General features: G+C 42.9%; 1 protein-coding gene across 1 annotated transcript in view; it reads right to left on the bottom strand.

Annotated features, from left to right (window-relative positions):
* Positions 1-16,209, bottom strand: part of cemip2 (cell migration inducing hyaluronidase 2) — a 29,467-nt gene extending 13,258 nt beyond the window's left edge. The window contains exons 1-9 of the mRNA XM_035166447.2: positions 15,952-16,209; positions 12,308-12,659; positions 12,047-12,187; positions 11,312-11,879; positions 6,873-7,042; positions 5,410-5,601; positions 3,413-3,582; positions 1,397-1,609; positions 76-281 (exon numbers count right to left, since the gene is read on the bottom strand). Coding sequence (XP_035022338.1) covers positions 76-281; positions 1,397-1,609; positions 3,413-3,582; positions 5,410-5,601; positions 6,873-7,042; positions 11,312-11,879; positions 12,047-12,187; positions 12,308-12,641 — 1,994 coding nt within the window. The 5' untranslated portion in view covers positions 12,642-12,659; positions 15,952-16,209. The remainder of the gene's footprint in view (positions 1-75; positions 282-1,396; positions 1,610-3,412; positions 3,583-5,409; positions 5,602-6,872; positions 7,043-11,311; positions 11,880-12,046; positions 12,188-12,307; positions 12,660-15,951) is intronic.
* Positions 16,210-17,666: the final 1,457 nt, after the last annotated feature.

Below are 17,666 nucleotides of genomic sequence, written 5' to 3'. Positions count from 1 at the left end.
CCTTGATAATGGTGCAGAAACTCTCTCTGAGCTGTACTCCTAGAGATATAGCATGTCATTATACTGATATCTTACTTGCACTCGGTGCTGGGCGAGGGAGTGTAGCCCTTGTAGACTTTGTCCTTGATGCTGGTGCACAGGGTGTCATTGCGGTCAGTGGGCAGCTGAGTCCCAGGTCGAGTCAGCAGGCCAAGGTTGTGGAAGAAAGTGTTGCGCTGCTCGATCCCATCTTCGAGGAAAAAACAGTGACCCAACGTGTCATAACCGACAGTGTCCTTCACCTGGGTCAAAGAAGGAAGGAAACAAGAGAAATCATTTAGTGCACAGGAGGATTTTCAGAGCAGAGTTCCCAGCAGGAGAGAAAATAAGTAGGTTTTAAATCCAATTCATAGCTCTCTTTCCTTTTCCAAGTAGTGGCCAGTTTGCACCTTAAGGAAATATGCAGAAAATCCTGGTAAACAAGAGGGCAAGGACAACATTTATTAGTCCATCCTGGATTCCCAAACAACCCACAGGAAAATAAAGTACATTCCGGTAGCTAGATGCCAACCTCCTGAAATACTTAAAATTCCTGAAAGAATTTCCTACTGAGACCTATTTTTTATTAAATCCATCTGTAGCTATGTAGAGAATGATGGTATCAAGAGAGGTGCTGAAGAGGACACACAACAAAAGAATATCCACATGGACATTGTGCCAGAGAGGAAACAGGAAAAAACGGAGTCAAACAATGCCATCCAAAAGTCCTCAATAAACCTGTGGGAACCTGTGGTGAAAATTGAAAAATAATGGCCTCTAACCCATTTTACAGAACTCCATTAATTTTACGGTTTGGGTCATTCTTTTTCAACAAGCCCTTATTAATCCCAATCCTTATATTAGCCCATACTAAAATCTTATTGGCTGTGAAATGAAGAGCACAGATTCTGTTCAGATTCTTCAAAACTGAAACACATTTATCTACGAGAAATTCTGAATTTATTTTCTTGTAAAAGTATAATTGAATGTTGTTTGAAAGTTGAGATTTTTTTTCCTCACAGTATTACCCCATACATTGCACACATAAACACAAAAAAACACAATAATGTAATACATTGGATTTTACTTATGCAACAAGAACAAAAAACATCAACATCGATATAAAGAGAAGGAACGACCGGTTCTATAATGGAGAAAAAGATGGGACAGGAGGGTTTGAAGAGAGAGCTTAAAGAGAAGAAAATGGAGGAAACAAGTGATTACAGTGATCCAGTAATGGAAGCTGTAATTGATGAGAACTCAACAGTCAGCATCACATGGTACTCATTAGTAAGAGCTGTGGGTCTACATCTGTTGTTTCTACAGTATCTCATACATTATACACTTAACTCATCACAGCCGCACACACTTGACTTACCAGCAACCCATTGGTGGCATGGATGGTGAGACAGCGGGAGAAGGAGTGGTGTATGGAGAGTCCGTCCACATAGGTGGGCTCCCAGTAACCTCCCCTCTGGTCAACGTCCCCGCACATGTGGAAGTGGAGGGGGTAGTGGTTCCTCTCTGCCTGTTGACCCATATTCTTCAGCTCCACGTAGGACAGATGCACTGATGAGAAGTTACCAAAGATCTGATGACATTGGACAGAGAGAGTAAATAAAGGATAGAGTGGAGGATTTAAAAACTTAAAAACTGATGGTGCAAGAACAATGAGTTATTCCACAGAGCGAAAGTCATTTAAACTGATATTGTGGAGGGTTACATAAGGTAACATTCTGCTACAAAAGTAAGCAAAGTGTCTAGTCACTCTGGTCCAGTTAAAAGTTTAGATCTTCAGTAGGTTTCTCCGTGTGTCAATGATCCCACTGAGATATGAGCTATAGCTTTGCTGGAACCCTGCTCAAGTATGTCAAACTTCTCCAGAGCCACAGATGTTCCTCTTTACAAATACAAGATGCGAGGGAGAAGCATAAATTAAAATCTACGTCGAGTTGCACACATGCATAACACAAATGCACTGTGGAGCAAATTTGGTCAAACACTAACATCAACAAATAATTGAATATTCTATGAATATGCTGTACAATGCTCTCTAGGAGGCCTTTCTGTGGGTATGGCAAAATCCACACGGTCTGGTTCCTGTTAAGGAGGTATTGGCCAATCCCTCCAGCTAACTGTAACTCAACCACACACACACAAAAATACCCAGTTACACAGAATACATACTGCCCAGCTCCCCCTCTGTTCCTCTTAAATGATTGCTGCTATGAGACACCCATGCAAAGAGAGTTTTAAGAAATATACTTAAAGTACAATTACACAATAACATAAGACAAATTACGAAAGGTTTTATATCTGTGTCCAGGTCGGAGCATTGTGACCAATGGATTGAGGACAATGTGCAGTGAGTTCTGTGTGTGCGTGTGTGTGTGCGCGTGTGTGTGCGCGCGTGTGTGTGAGATGGTGCTCTTATTGAGGTCTGTTCAGGGGGGTTGGAAAAGTCAATAATTTCAGAGGCAGATTGTGTAATATGAGTTTAAGTGTTTTCGTTGGAGACAGTTGTGGTTGAAAGAAGAAAAAAAAAAAGTGTTTATTTTATTTTGCCCGAGGGGGACAAGTTACATCAAGCCTAAGGAATGTTATTGTCTATTTGCCACAAATGTTAAAGGAGTCATACCATCATTAACTAAATTGCAATGAACTCATTTGCCTACATAGAAAGCAACAGAAGTCCAGGAGGATAAGATGCTCCAGTTATTGCTTTGCTCAACCGTGATCCGTCCTCTGCCATCGGGTTTTGTTCAGATTTATAGACTGCGCATCTTTTACAGAAGGAGCATCGGCCAGAAATGTAACAGCTTCACATGTTGCAGGAGAAATGAGAAAAACAGAGGGAATGGCAGTCGGAGAAATTGTTGGACCTTACAGAACGAAATGAACTGGGAACATGAACAACCCCTCTCATTTAGGACAGCATATAAATATAGAATGTATGCACACTGGAGCTCTGCAGTATGGAAACCGTCAAGCATGTTACTGCAGACATGTTGACTGTGGAGGTGGCTCAGTGAGCCCCTCCAGGTGAACCAGGGAGAGGGGACTGGGGGAGACGCACATGAGTGAAGCTAATAGAGGAGATGCACATGAGAGAGACCAAGAGACATTACCAAGCTGCAAAGCTGACACGCCAGCAGAAATGGCTGAATTTATGTTTGTAGTTAACTTTTTGTTTGCAACTGGTCTCTGAATAAAATGTTAAAGCCTGAATTGTTTGTCTCTGGCTGTTGTGGTGAGACCCCGGTGGCATCGTTATATGCCACAGTGACCTTTAATGGAAATGTAAAGTGATGCAGACACTAACATCAGCAAATACACAGTTTAAACAACAGCCAGTGTTTTCAAATTACAAAACGCAAGCACAAATAAAACTCACCTTGATGTGGCCTCCGTAGGTGTCGTGGTTGTAGAACTGACACAGGTTGTCTCCATAGCAGGAGTTTTCCATTTCTCCATAAATGAGAATGTTTCTGGAGAGCAGAGCCACTTCGGCTCGCATGTCCACTCCATCGATGATCTCTCCCACGTGGTTATACTGAGGCTTCCCTGAGCAGCACAGAGTAGACAGGTTGGTTTTCAGTCACATGCTAAAGGAAAAATCTTGCACACAATGCGACAAAACCTGGAAAAAGTGCAAGTAATTATTTTGTATAAACACAAATGTCAATCACTTCATTCCACCCAAGGGAACTTTTTACTAAATAAAATGGAAAAGCTTCAAATCTAAATGAAACATTAACCTTTCCATGAACACCAAATCAAAAAATGTAATGTTAAAACAAACAGGTAGTCGCATCTAATGTAACAAAAAAAGGTAACCTTTAAAAACCACCAACTGCCAACCACAGGAAGTTTCCCATGCAGGACACATCCAAACAGGCACCTACCCACGCCCACCAGATGCCTAAAAACAATAGTAGTCTAATACATGTGAAACACAGAATAATCAACTTTTCGAAAATGTGGAAAGTACCCGTGCCCAGAGGAGTGCAGATGCCAATGTTAACTTTCGGCTGTACTCCATCTGCTCAGCCCTTCCTCACAGCAGCGAACTCAAAAACGAGGCACACACACACACACGCACGCACGCACGCACGCACACACGCGGAAACCAATACACCCTTCTCTTCAGGAAGGGAGTAGGCAATTGTTGACAACAACGGAATGAGATCAGGAAACGTGTGTGATAAAGAGATGGACAAACAAGTCACATATTGAGAATGAAATGAGAGCAGCAGCAGAAGGTGGAGGATGCTGTTTTCCCCACAGAAATAGATTATATTTGTGGAGGTAGCTGACCGGGGGGGGTGCTTTCTTAAATCACTGCAAATAATTTTTGTTGCCAAGTGCTCTATGAAAAATAAACAACTGAACTGAACAGTATACAGCTCCATTGTTTCAAAACAAATAATAAGATGTTACCCTCACCATCCTGACCTGGTTCAGTCAGTGTTTCATTTCATATTTCATATTATTCCAATCAGAACAGTCCCGGCACATGCATTTTGCATCATCTCATGCTCAGCCCGACTGGCAGGCACACAGAGAGTAGAGAGTAAAGAGACAGTAAAAATGCTATTGGTTTATTGATGGTTCACTGGCCCTCCGATGTGGCAGGATTTCTCCTGGAGCTCCTGGTGCCAGTCTGACATTCAGGTCCATTGTGTGTTCATGTGTTTGAGTTGTGCAGCACAAAACTCTAGAATGATATTTGACCAATTTTACATAAACAAAAAAATCCATATGTGGCGAGCTGCAATAAATAAATCAATGTATGGAAACATTGTCTAAAAAGTTTCGAGTCTAGACGTGTTTTCGATTCATTTATAAAAGTGTGGCAGGACAAACTAAACTATGATGTGTAACCACGTTCTAGATAATTATTGCTAAACTCTGGGATGTAGAGCAGAGGCCATGAAACCAAATCCGTTCTATCAGTTATTTTAGCTGAACATATTTTCAAACCACAACCAAACAGCAGAACAGGACAGGGCATCTCTCCAGAATTAGAAAAACTACAATTGCAAGCCTTGTATTTGCTCAGTTCTACTATACGACAAAGTATTGGTCATGAATGTTTTCACTAACTTTATAATAAGTTTGCACTGCACTTTTCAAAGCTCTTCCTTCCTTTTCCCTTCTGTCCTTTTACCAGGAACTGTGTAGCTCAAAATGGACACTTTCAGTATAAGCCTCGGGTCAGATTTCAAGCCACCCACACATCCACACCACACACGCGCACACGCACGCACGCACGCACGCACGCACGCACGCACGCACGCACACACACAAGATAGCGGAGTGGACCAACAGAGGACAAACAACCAGTCAATTTCTGTTTGCGGTCCAGAAAACAATGCTGATCTCTCTCACCTTGTATCCTGACCTGTCTCCTGGTGCAGTGAGGACAGGGCAGCAGGGTAAACTCTTCAGCTTGGTGCATGGAGTAATCTGTACTGGCCATGACAATTTGATCCCCGGGTTTCCAGGTCGGCTGCACTTCATCCTGCAGGTTTAGCACCACCTGGTCCACAGCATCCACCTGAAAGCCTGAAATGGCAAAACCTGCAGGGACACAGCAGAGCACTTGATTTAAAAAGAACATGACGCACACAGCAAAACATGACACAGAACAGAATCTGATGCTTTGATAGTTTTTTAATTAATGTTTGTAATGCCCTTGATTTGAAATTGAGGAGAGCCATGATTATCAACATGTACAGTTTTCACTAGAAGCCACAAAAGATCCTATAAAAGACCTTATTCAAATAAATACAGAAAATACCTGAACATCATAAAAAGTGTTCGAAAATACTATTTCTCCATCTATGTCTATCATATCTCAGTGAGTAATGTATTTCCACTGAAGTGTAAATTATCATCTGGTTTCTGAATAGCTCAAAACCACTTGAAGAAGAGACTCAATTCAACATTTGTACAATATCACATTTTACTGCCTTTCACAATGATATTGTGTCACTTTCAAAATGTCTTTTACAAGGTGTGGGCATGTAATTAATAAACAACTCCTAAGGGTGTGCTTTTCATCTGCCTTAGTCCTGGTATGTGTCATAACAGTAAGATCATAAAAACACTGACAGTCACACAAACACAAGAATGTCTTTCATGTTGAGAGGATTGATCTGTAAAGCACTTGGCCTATTGTAAACCTTGCTCTTGAGCTTGTCTCTAAACCCTTTGCCCTTTCAAAGAAAGAGAAACCTGACATTTTCAGCTGGACATCTTACACAATACTGACTCCGGTTATTTGGACAAATAAAGTCAAACACAGACCACCTACACAAAATGATAGAGAGCACAAACACTATAATAAATAATAATTATAACTTTATTTGTATAGCCCTCATCTAAACGAGGTTACAAAGTGCTTCACACAAAGGTCGATGGCAAAATGAAGAATCGATATTAAATGGTTTGTATTTATAAAGTGCTTTACAGTACAGTTTGCCATTCACCCAATCACAGACACATATTCATACAGTGCTTCTATTAGCAGCACTTTTTTGATCTATGGGTGGCAATTCCGGGTTCAGCATCTTGCCCAAGGACACTTCGACATGCAAATGGAGAAGACTGGGGATCGAACTGCCGACCTCTGGTTGGAGGATGACCGCTCTACCCCTCAGCCACAGCCTCCCCCCATTGTAATAACATATATTCTGTTCAGTCCAATTTAAGAGCCAAATGATGACATAATAAGGCCAACCCTTAAGTTTATAAAGAAAACCTGTTCCCACAAAGAAATGCCATTTCCTCATTTGTAATAGCTGTCAACACTCAAAAATAGACTATAGAAATCCTAAGCTGTTGCTCACCATTCTTCCATTCGCTGTAGGCAGTTACCGAGAAGCCCACTCCGTCCACGGTGGTGAAGTTGCGTGTTGCAAGAGCTCTGCCTCCCGTGTCATGGTTTTCATGTTCCCTAACGTCCTCTGAACATGACGTGTTGCCGCCGTCGACCAGAGAGACCAGGGCCCACGCCTGTCTGGAGAGACCGGAGGGATGAGGAGAGAAGTGGGAGAGAGAGGAGATCAAGTCATTTTCAGACATAAAGTATTTGATATGGATGTTTCACACATCTATTGCAAAAAATAACAATGACCAAGATCTGGGCTTTAGTTTTCCACACACTTTCTTTGGATGAGGAAAATAATCTTCAAGGTCTTGTTCTGAATTCAAGTTCTATATATTTGTTTGTATTTGTGTTTGACAATGACATTTTAGGAATAATTTACAACTATATATATATATATCGGCCAATACACAGTATCTGTGTGGGAATTTTTTTCACTCCTTAATATCGTAATATTCTCTCCTCATTACTCACTATCTCATCTATTGCCATCTTCACATTTGTACCTCACAAACACAAGTACCAGTGTTTTAATCCTTTTACAGGCTCACTTAGTAGTTAATGATAATACGCAGCCCAATTGTCAATGCTATTGATCAGAAATTAATTTTGCACCCTACGGGACCCATTATTTGCGACAGGAAACCTTAACAAACATGTGAAACCCTGAGATGTAATGCGAGATGAGAGCTAGCACCAAAATCAGTGAAGCAGTTTTAGTTTAAGAGGATTTTAGTGATTCAAGTTTACATAATATCTCACAGATGCGACAGTTAGTCGGATAAAGGGTGTGCCCTGAGCTGAGTAATAACGCTTCTCTGTGTGTCTGAGTGTCTGTGTTCATCATACACACACACACACACCCAAAAATGTCTTACAGTGAGACAACAGATCATTACAGGCAGACATTTCAACAAGATATCTGAAAAACGGGATTAAAGAAGCCACTGTGCCACTAACGCCTGTGATGAGCCTGAAGTAGGACAGTAGGTGAAAGAGGAGCAGGAAGCTGAATATCAGTGGGAATGTCCTGTAATAATAAAAAGACAGAGAGAGGAGTAAAACTAAAGCAAACAGAAAAGCAGGAGGATTATTAATATGAAAAACAATGATTACAGGAAGGGTGTGCGTGTGGCCCGGAGGGATACTGGTTGTACCTACTACCACGTCCAAAGATTCACTCAAATCCTCCCCAGGTCCTCCCTTCTCACTCCACTGCAAAATATCTTATAAAGCAGGAATGTAAAAAAAATCATTCTAAATGAGATTACAATGATTGAGTAAGCATGAACAACCATTCGAGCGGAGGAGCTCGAGGGTGTGGAGGGCGAGTGGGACTGGGTGTGTATTTGAGGGCGTATGACTTAAAACCAGGCGGTGTGCAGCCTTCAAATGTTTCAAATGTCATGCCCTTAGCTTCTTAAGAATGACTTCTTTCTTTTTTGTTGTTGTCCAGCATCAGCTGAATGAGTCCAAACAAGCATAAACATGTCTTTGCTATTCATGGTTTCAATAATATTTTAACACCATTGTTTTGACTGTGACATGACCTTTTCACTCTTTGTCAGCACAAACTGACCCTGACCAACATGACCTTCTACCACAATTTAACCACACAAAAGCCTATTCTTAAACTTATGGAATCCTGGATATGCAGCTGTACATTTTGAAGGACTACAGGAAAGTATTCAGACGTAGAAGTCTTGTTTCCAATAGACACAGCTTGAACCACTCTAAATACAGTAAACAGTGTCAGTGGCAATTTCCTAAACTCACCTTTACATTTACATTTCTAGCTCTATTACTTCAGATGCTATACTTTCAACAGTTAAGCCTACAGCTCCTGGCACATTTGAACACTGTACTTAAAGTAGTAAAACGCTCCATCTACTCCTTGGAGAATGATCTTTGGAATAATCACAAAAAATAAACTATGTGCACCAGAGGGACTTAGGGACTTCATATTCCCAATGTTTACCCACTAAATCTCCCTGGGTTTCAGTCAGTGATTCTCTTAGGTCCAACATGCCTCTGTGCTAATATCTGTCTCAGTACGTAATAATTGCACCCACTGGCATAACCACAACCAAAACACATGTCTTTGTAGATGAAAGAGCCCCTGTGCCATGTCACTGTGCACCCCGCTGATACACAATCAGGATCCATCTGGAGATCCACTCTGCTCTTTCATTTCAGCCCCAGTGTGTGGCTTTTCCTGTTGGGGGAAAATATCAAGGAAGGCCCCTTTTCTGTCCGTAGGCTGCTATTAAACAGCCTGCGCACTTTATATGTGAACCAGAAGATGAATCCAACAGTTAGAGGAAATAAGAGAGGGTGGGTGTTTCACTTTTTCCTTTTGGCACTTCCCAGGGTTGATGTTAATCAGCGTTTTAACAACCTCATTGTTTGACCGGAAATAGGGAATGTGCGGATTCACTACAGACGCACATGAGTGGGTGTTCATGTGCGTCTGAGCGCTCTTCTGAGAGGCAAAGATTAAAGACAGAGGGGTCAACAGGCACGAGGCAACACATTCATGGATCTGTGCCAGGAAGGATGGTTGACGCCACTAAGACCAACCTATAGAAAACACAATTGTTTTCAAAGGTTACGTTTTCATTGCAGTTTGTCTGTGACTTAGACTTTCTTAAACTAAGTGGAAGGGTGGGGGCATGGGTTCTTTAACATTGCGAGATAGGGTGAAGAAATAATGGGGAGAAGAAATAATGGAGAGCTCTTAATGAAACAAAAATGTAGAGTGATCATTTGTATGAAAAGATGCTATTTGGTGTTGATTTGAATAATGATTCGGATGTATGTGATCTCAATATATGTAACTGAAATGTGGTGATAAGTGGCCAATCAGCCATGGTGGATGTGCTCTCCCAGTGCCCTTCTGTTGGGTCATATGGTAATTTCAACACTATCGTTGATTTCTCAGAGAATAATTCATTGATCTTGATGAAAGAAAATCATACATGTTTAAGGGACTGATATTTACAAGTGTCTACAATTTGGTGCAGATCCAAATTGAATTTAAATGTGGTTTCCTAAGGGGACTGTTTGGCACTTGGCAGAGTTGTAGCTGTTTAGTTTGTATTAAATTTTAATAAGGTTTATAGGGCACTCTGACATTACAGCACATCAAATAATAAAAATAACTTAAATGAGTTCCCAAGTAGGTTCCAGCCACATTCCCAGCTGTTTTTCCACAACACTCCATTACATATAATGAACTGATCATTATACCTAATCCTGTAGATTATATGCTTTTATTACCCACCTTTTCCAGTCTAACATCACTCATACTAACAAAGTGCGACTTTATTCAGACGCTGAGCGGCATGCTGTCTCATAAATGTGTTCTATGTGTTTCTTCCTATCATAAGAAAAAACACAGAAAGCTAAAATAAAAAATCTCCACACCAATAAATGGTGAAAGGATTAGCAGACAGTAACTCACTAGAGCACACACACACTCACAAGCACAGGTTTTATTGTCCGATCCATTTAGGTTAGAGGGGATTTGCATGAAGACCTCTGTGTTGCCTTGGCACCCACCCCCAGAGGCGAAATGTGACACTGGAGAATCTGGCGTAGCAGTTGGCTTTTCAGCCAACCAAGGACTAAACCACGCCAAGTTACAAATAACTCAGAGGGAAATGTTGCACTTAGACTTTCCATTCAAAGAAATGTACTCATGCATATGTTTGAGTGACAGTGACAGAAGATCTAATGTCATGTAAAGCTAAAATCCAGTTCTCTTACATCATGAGCTTAAAGAAAGCATTAGCTCATGAGAACAGGACCACAACCTCCCAGTATCTGTTCTTTGGAGGGAATAAGCATGCTGGACAAAAGAAATCCTGAATCACTACCTTTTGTGCAAATCCTGACTATAACCCCAGCATCCGCTACATGCTTCCTTTCCTGGCAGAGCGCAAATTGAGCAAAAACACAGGAAAGAGGAAAGAGGAAAGAGGAAAAACTAGGGGTGATTCAAGGAGAGATCCCAAATGAGATGAAAGATACATGGAAGTAGGACAATTTTCCAGAGAGGATGGACATGGAACAAATTGATGGTATCTTCAGTCCCAGTATTGAGGCTTCAAAGGAGAGACGCCTTACTTTAGGTGTTGAACAGAAACACATTAACCTTCTTTATCAGTCCCAGGAGACCAAGAAGAAACAAAACACTCAGTAAGAGTTTAAGAGACAACACACCACAAACTCTCGAAGAGCTGGCACACTGCCATACAGCTGAGCCAATAACTCACAAGCACTTATTCAACAGACATTTTCACAACACAACAAAAAAGAATCCCTGTGTAGTTTAATTTGTAGTTGATTTGAAACATAAATATGAATGATTCTTTAAAACACTGAATTGGCAATATTTACCTGTATTTGAGGTCATAAACAAAGCTGCTGCCGAGCTTCTCTTCAATGATCTTCTTGGTTTCATCTAGAAGACTTTTGGCGGCTGAGTCCCCTACAGCCAGTGAGACAATGCGGCCTGTGGGTAAGGACCGAAGCAGCTGGGTCAGTCGGCGACTGTCGTTACGGGAGTCATGCGTGTCGTAGCGTTCAGCCAGCAACACATCGGCTGTGTCCTGGTCCACCACACGCAGGTTGATGCCTCGGTTGAAGTTCCGTTGGAAGGAATGACCCCCTGTGGCCAGCCCAGTAGCTGGGAGGCTTCTCGTCAGCAGAGACCAGGAAACCCTTTCGGTGCCGTGCAGCTCCAGAGTGCCACCGCTCTGGACGCCAATGAACTTGCGGCCCAGGCCAGGGACCTCGGGAACTGCCTTGTTGTCAGAACGGCCCACAAGGGCGATGGCTGCATTAGAACGGTAGCGACATTTGGGTGCGCCGATGTGAAGCGCTCCACCTTCTTCTATGAGGATGTGGCGTGTTCTCAAGGTTATGTTTTTGGAGCCATCAGGATTGTCTGCAAAAACTACCTGACCTGTGGGAGGTCAGAGGAAGACACATATGAGCTGTTGCCTGCTGAGTGTTACACCCAAAGGTCCAAGAACAGAACTTGTTATGCAGAACAATGTCACTTATCATATTTAATAAATGTAAAGTCATCAACATTATTACTTAATGAATCATGGACCTTGGTGTGCTTACCTCCTGACTGAATAGTTAGTGAAAAGAAGGTAGCGGAAGAATCCAATCGAAACAAATGTCCCCTCATGACAACTACAGCCTTATCTGGTTGATGACCTGGGTTCCAGCTACTAAGGGATGGATTGTGGTCTGGACAGTTCTCTGTAAACATAAGCAATTAGACACAGGGATCAAAAACTATACAGCAATGGTACATGCAGCAGGGAACAAGTTGGGAAGTACGTAAACATATAAATCAGAAACATTTGAATCAATACTGACCATCTAACACATCTCCACTGGTGAGACTAAGAGTAAGGATAATCGTGAGGAGCAATGCACCCATCGACACTCCGAAGCAGATCAGCGTGTTCCTTCTTTGCTGTAGGTTCTGAGCGCGCTCCCTGCGCTGGCTCTCCTCTGACAGGTTAAAAGGGGCTGGTCGCTGCGGCGGCGGGCCGTGAGGTTTTAGCGGAGGAGGTGGCGGAGCTTTGGCAGGTGGCGGCGAACGGACCGGGGCCACTCGCCCGGGGACATAGCCTGGGGACCTCGGGTGGTGGCCGTGGGGCGGAGCCACGAAGACAGGGAAGTGACTGGGGCCATCACTCGTCGGCATTGTACACGTGTCTGATACCTGAGATGAGAAAATGGTGAATTTTTTTAATTTCAGAAGGACCTTAACAATGGGGTCATTGAAGAAAATGCGTATGACTTTCTGATTCAATTAGATGCATTTCCTTGTTTGTCTTTCACATCCAATTCTGGAATCTGGACTAACTCTCTGATAGAAGTCTGTGAAACTGATTAAAGTCATTGGACTTATGTTTGTCTGCTAAGTTTGTGGCCAAAAAGTTATTTGACTTGCACACATGTTTGTGTTTTTTTGTAAAGACTGTACCACGAGAAATATGTTGATTATCTAGCAAAGTGTTTAGGGATAAAACAAAGGAGTAAATGGAAAAAGAGTTGAGACAGAAACAGGTCAAAGAGGAGGAAGAAGACCCTATAAAACCACAAATGAGAGTAAAAGCAGTGGGAGGTGAGGAAAGAAGACAGCCGATTCTGGGGAAACAGGCAATAAGCCACCAAGCATCTCATTCATATGGACCTCCAAGGGATGATCCTGTGAGGGGGGTCTTTAAAAGACAGTAAATCTATTTCTCGAAAGCAGTCAGCCTATCCCCCCCCCGGCAGATTTGGCTTGAATATAGTGACACTGGCTGCGCTTGTCCACTCAAATGAAGGAGGTTGTGAATAAAGAATCATAACATTCCTCACACTATGTTAACACAGCCAAAACAGATGGCACCAATTACAGCATAGAGAAGGAGGAGAGCGCCCCAGCTTGAGTCTTTATTTCACACTAACTCCAGAGGTTTGCAACAAAATGAACTGAATCCACACACACACACACACACACACACACACACACACACACACACACACACACACAACGCACACACACACACACACACACACGGAAAGGTCAGGCGGAAACCCACCTGCACACACAAACACACAGGGGTAGAGGAAATGACACTGCAGAAAAAAGGGCTACAATGGCACTTTTCTTCAACACAAACACCACATGCTACTATAGGACTTCATAAACAAAACGCCAGCAAGTTCAAAGTTTCACAGCAGGGCCACATAAGTCCAAGAATGACCGAGTCTGCTTTTAAAGAGGTGGTTAGAAGAGCAAGACAGCAACATCTTTACAAGTCTGACTCGGTCAAACCAAAGACACCGGGGATATTTCCAGTGGTGCTCCTCTTTCTCTGTCGTTCACACACAAAAACCAACACACATTATGGAGATTAGCTTTTTGTCCCCATACAGAAGACAAGTCCCGATTATGTGACTGTGTGAACAGAGTTAGGTCCCCTGGACAACACAAGCACACACAGGCAAGTTTGCACAGGCACCCTTTTAATGAAACTGCATTCACTTCCATTCATTGTGGACACTGGGCAATCCATGCCTAACCCTAACCATAACTTAACCACAATTGACATCTTACCCCTAACCTTAACCAGGGCCTCAAAAATGACATTTAGCCTAATTAGGACCGGTCTCCAGTCTTTATACTGGAAAAGGTCGTAAAGAGACACCAATAAAAGGAGTACACACACACACACACACAAATGCCCACACAACACACACACACACACACACACACACACACACACACACACACACACACACACACACACACACACACACACACACACACACACACACACACACACACACACACACACACACACACACACACACACAACCATTGTCTTGCAAAGCCAATTAGTCATCCTTTTAGCCCAGAGTACAACAAACCTCTTCAGCTCATAAACAAAGCAATATACAAGCGATGACCTCAGGCTCTGTCACTTATGCATGAGCTTGGCCTAACAGCAGCTGTTTCACCCACTTCAACCTCAATTATCCCATTACACCGTCTCTTCTGGACAAAGTCTTAGCAGCAATTAAATCTTAATCTAAACCTAAACTCCCACCAACAACAAGGCACGCTGGTATCCTGGATGTCCATGTTCTCACAGTCCGTGCCCTGCATCGGACACTGGACTCTGTGGGAGCCCAGTGATGGGATGTCCCCCTCAGGCATCAGTCTTTTACAGCCCTATCTCAGGCTACGCTTTTATTCGCATTCCTCGCCATGAAAAAGAAGTGCCGAGCTGCCCCCTGTTTCCCCCTCTGTTAGTGACCTGTCAGAGCACGAAGAGTTGTGGGCTTACTCACCTTGGGGCTACTCAAGCGTCGGGGAAATGACACTGATCACAGGGCTGCGCTGCTCCTCACGGACCACAGACTCATTCACTCCCTCCCTCCCTCTCTCGCTCCCTCTCATACTTTCCTGATTTGAAAGCTACTGAATATCAAACAGATGTGGGGGGAAACGCCGGAGTCAACGCGGGACAGACCATTACACATTCCTCCGTGGTAAAATCATCATTTACTTTGGACATTTACAGTGGCAGTGTAACAGACAGTAAGCCATGCGTCTCCTACATTAAATCTACAATCATAAATACCAGTACTGCTACTACTACTACTACAAGGAGGACCAGAGAGGAGCCTTCTCCGTCTCCCTCTCTATGGAACAATCTCCCTGAAGAGATCCGTCTGACAAACTCCTCATCCTCTTTTAAATCTAACACATCTTCACAGGTGTTCTTTCATTTTGATCATGTTATAGTGTTTTATTTTGTCTTAATTTAACACGGATGTATCTGTATCTGTGCTCTACAGCTGTGCTTTTTAAACTGTTTCCTCTAAGCAAAGCACCTTGTAGCTGTACATAATAGCTATAAATAACGTTTATTAATATGATATTACCACTTCTTCTTCAGCCCCAGCTGACTTATTGGTCACCACACTGGGTGCGTCCTTGTTGAATTAAGTCAGTTAAATGGGAGGATTTCACTGTTATTAGTGTTGTTTTGACTCATTCCAGAGCAACTCTATGGTATTTTCCCATCAGTACTTAGTGTGTAGTCTATAAGCAGCACAGAAAGAAGAAGTTAGAAGATAACCTACAGCATCACTTACGCATTACGCTAAGTTATTAACATTTAAACACACTTTCAACGTGTTAAGTGTTTGTTTTGTTTTTCTCCACTTTGACAGTTAAGTTATTTGTTGGAAATATATACATACAAGCTGTGCACATTAGCTAGCAAACAACAAAAAGGTGCTAACTGTCACTTTTTAAACACGCGTACTGGCAGCACCCAAAAGAAGCTAACACCTCACTCACACACACAGACTCTCTCTCTCTCTCTCTCTCTAACACACATATACACACACATGCACACACACACACTCTCTCTCTCTCTCTCTCTCTCTCTCTCTCTCTCTCTCTCTCTCTCTCTCTCTCTCTCTCTCTCACACACACACTCACTCAGTACCGTGGTTGGTGACACTGTCCTGCTCCTGCTTCTCTCCGGCTCTGTCCATTCGCTCTGCGCCGAGCCGTTAGAAACCAGAAGCCGGTGTCGGTGAGACGGATGAAAGCTTCTCTCTCTCTCCCTCTCTCCCTCCGTGTCCCTTTATATCTCCACCTTCTCTCCACCTTTTGTCCACATGGTGTTTTTCCTGCTCTCCGCTGATGGGCTGTCGTCGCTCGACCCCCGGTCCGTGGCTCTGTCCCTCACTCAGGAGCAGGCGCGGCTTGTCGGGGAGGAAGTGACGCTGCGTTCACAGGCTGTCGGAGAAGTGGCGATGAAAACAAAGACACAACCTCCAGTGACGAGAGGATATCGACCTGTAATCATAATAATATCTTTGTAATAATGGTATTACTGTTATTATATTAGTTCAGTTATGGTATATAATTATTATTATCAAATTCATTTTTCGTCATATAAGATTTCACCAGAGACCACAAATGTTGTATAAATTATTGATTTGTGAATACGTTTTTTAAAAATATTTCTTGTTAAGTGATCTAATTATAGATCAATAGTTAAGTACAATTGGCCTTTTTCGTCATGGTGGTTTTCCCAGTTATCAATTGAAGTAGATAACCTCACAATAATCATCATGCTAAGTATGATATCATACATATTACTGTTAATATATACACGGCTCAAAGAATTTAAGGGGAATCTAAAAGCACCCATAGGATCTCAATGAACAAAATATTCATGTTGAAAATCTTTACTGATGTACATTGTGAAATTAATTAAGAACAAAATAGCGTAAGAAAGGTCAATGGAAACCAAAATCATTAACCCATTGAGGGCTGGATTCAAAATCACAACAAAATCAAAGTGGAAATTTGAAATTACAGTCTGATCCAACAGTCTGTGCACTCCTGACAACATCTGGGCATGTTCCTGATGAGTTGGTGGATGGTGTCCTGGGGGATCTGCTCCTAGACCTGGCTCAGTGCATCAGTGAGCTCCTGGACAGTCTGTGGCAGTACTTTGTGGCGTCAGATGCACCGATATGTAACGTCCAAAAGGTGCTCAATTGGATTTAGGTCAGGGGAAGGTGAGGACCCGTCAATGGCATCAATGCCTTTGTCATCCAGGAACTTTTTACACACTCTGGCCACATTAGGTCACATTGTCCTGCACCAGGAGGAACCCAGTGCTCACTGCTCCAGCCTAAGGTCTGACAATCTCTCTGAGGTTTTCATCCCAGTGTCTAACAGCAGTCAGGGTAGCGTTGGCTGTGACATGGAGGTCTGTGTGACCCTCCAAGGATATGTCTCCCCAGACCATCACTGACCCACCAACAAAGGGGTCATGCTGGATGATGTTACAGCAGCATAACGTTCACCACAGCGTCTACAGACTCTTTCAAGCCTGTCACATGTGCTCAGTGTGAACCTGCTCTCATCTGTGAAGAGAACAAGGCGCCAGTATCGGACCTGCCAATTCTGGTGTTGGCAGCATGGTTCTGGGCTGTGAGCACAGGTCCCACTAGAGGTCGTCGGGCCCTCATACCACCCTCATGGAGTCTGTTTCTGACAGTTTGATCAGAAACATGCACACCAGTAGCTTGGTGGAGGTCATTTTGTTGGGCTCCGGCAGTGCTGCTCCTGTCCCTCCTCGCACAGAGGAGAACATATTGGTCCTGCTGCTGGGTTGATGCCCTATAGCTCTGTCCAGCTCTC

This window comes from Hippoglossus stenolepis, chromosome 9 (genome assembly GCF_022539355.2).
Source record: "Hippoglossus stenolepis isolate QCI-W04-F060 chromosome 9, HSTE1.2, whole genome shotgun sequence".
NCBI classification, from domain to species: domain Eukaryota; kingdom Metazoa; phylum Chordata; class Actinopteri; order Pleuronectiformes; family Pleuronectidae; genus Hippoglossus; species Hippoglossus stenolepis.
This window is presented reverse-complemented; position numbering and strand designations above follow the sequence as displayed.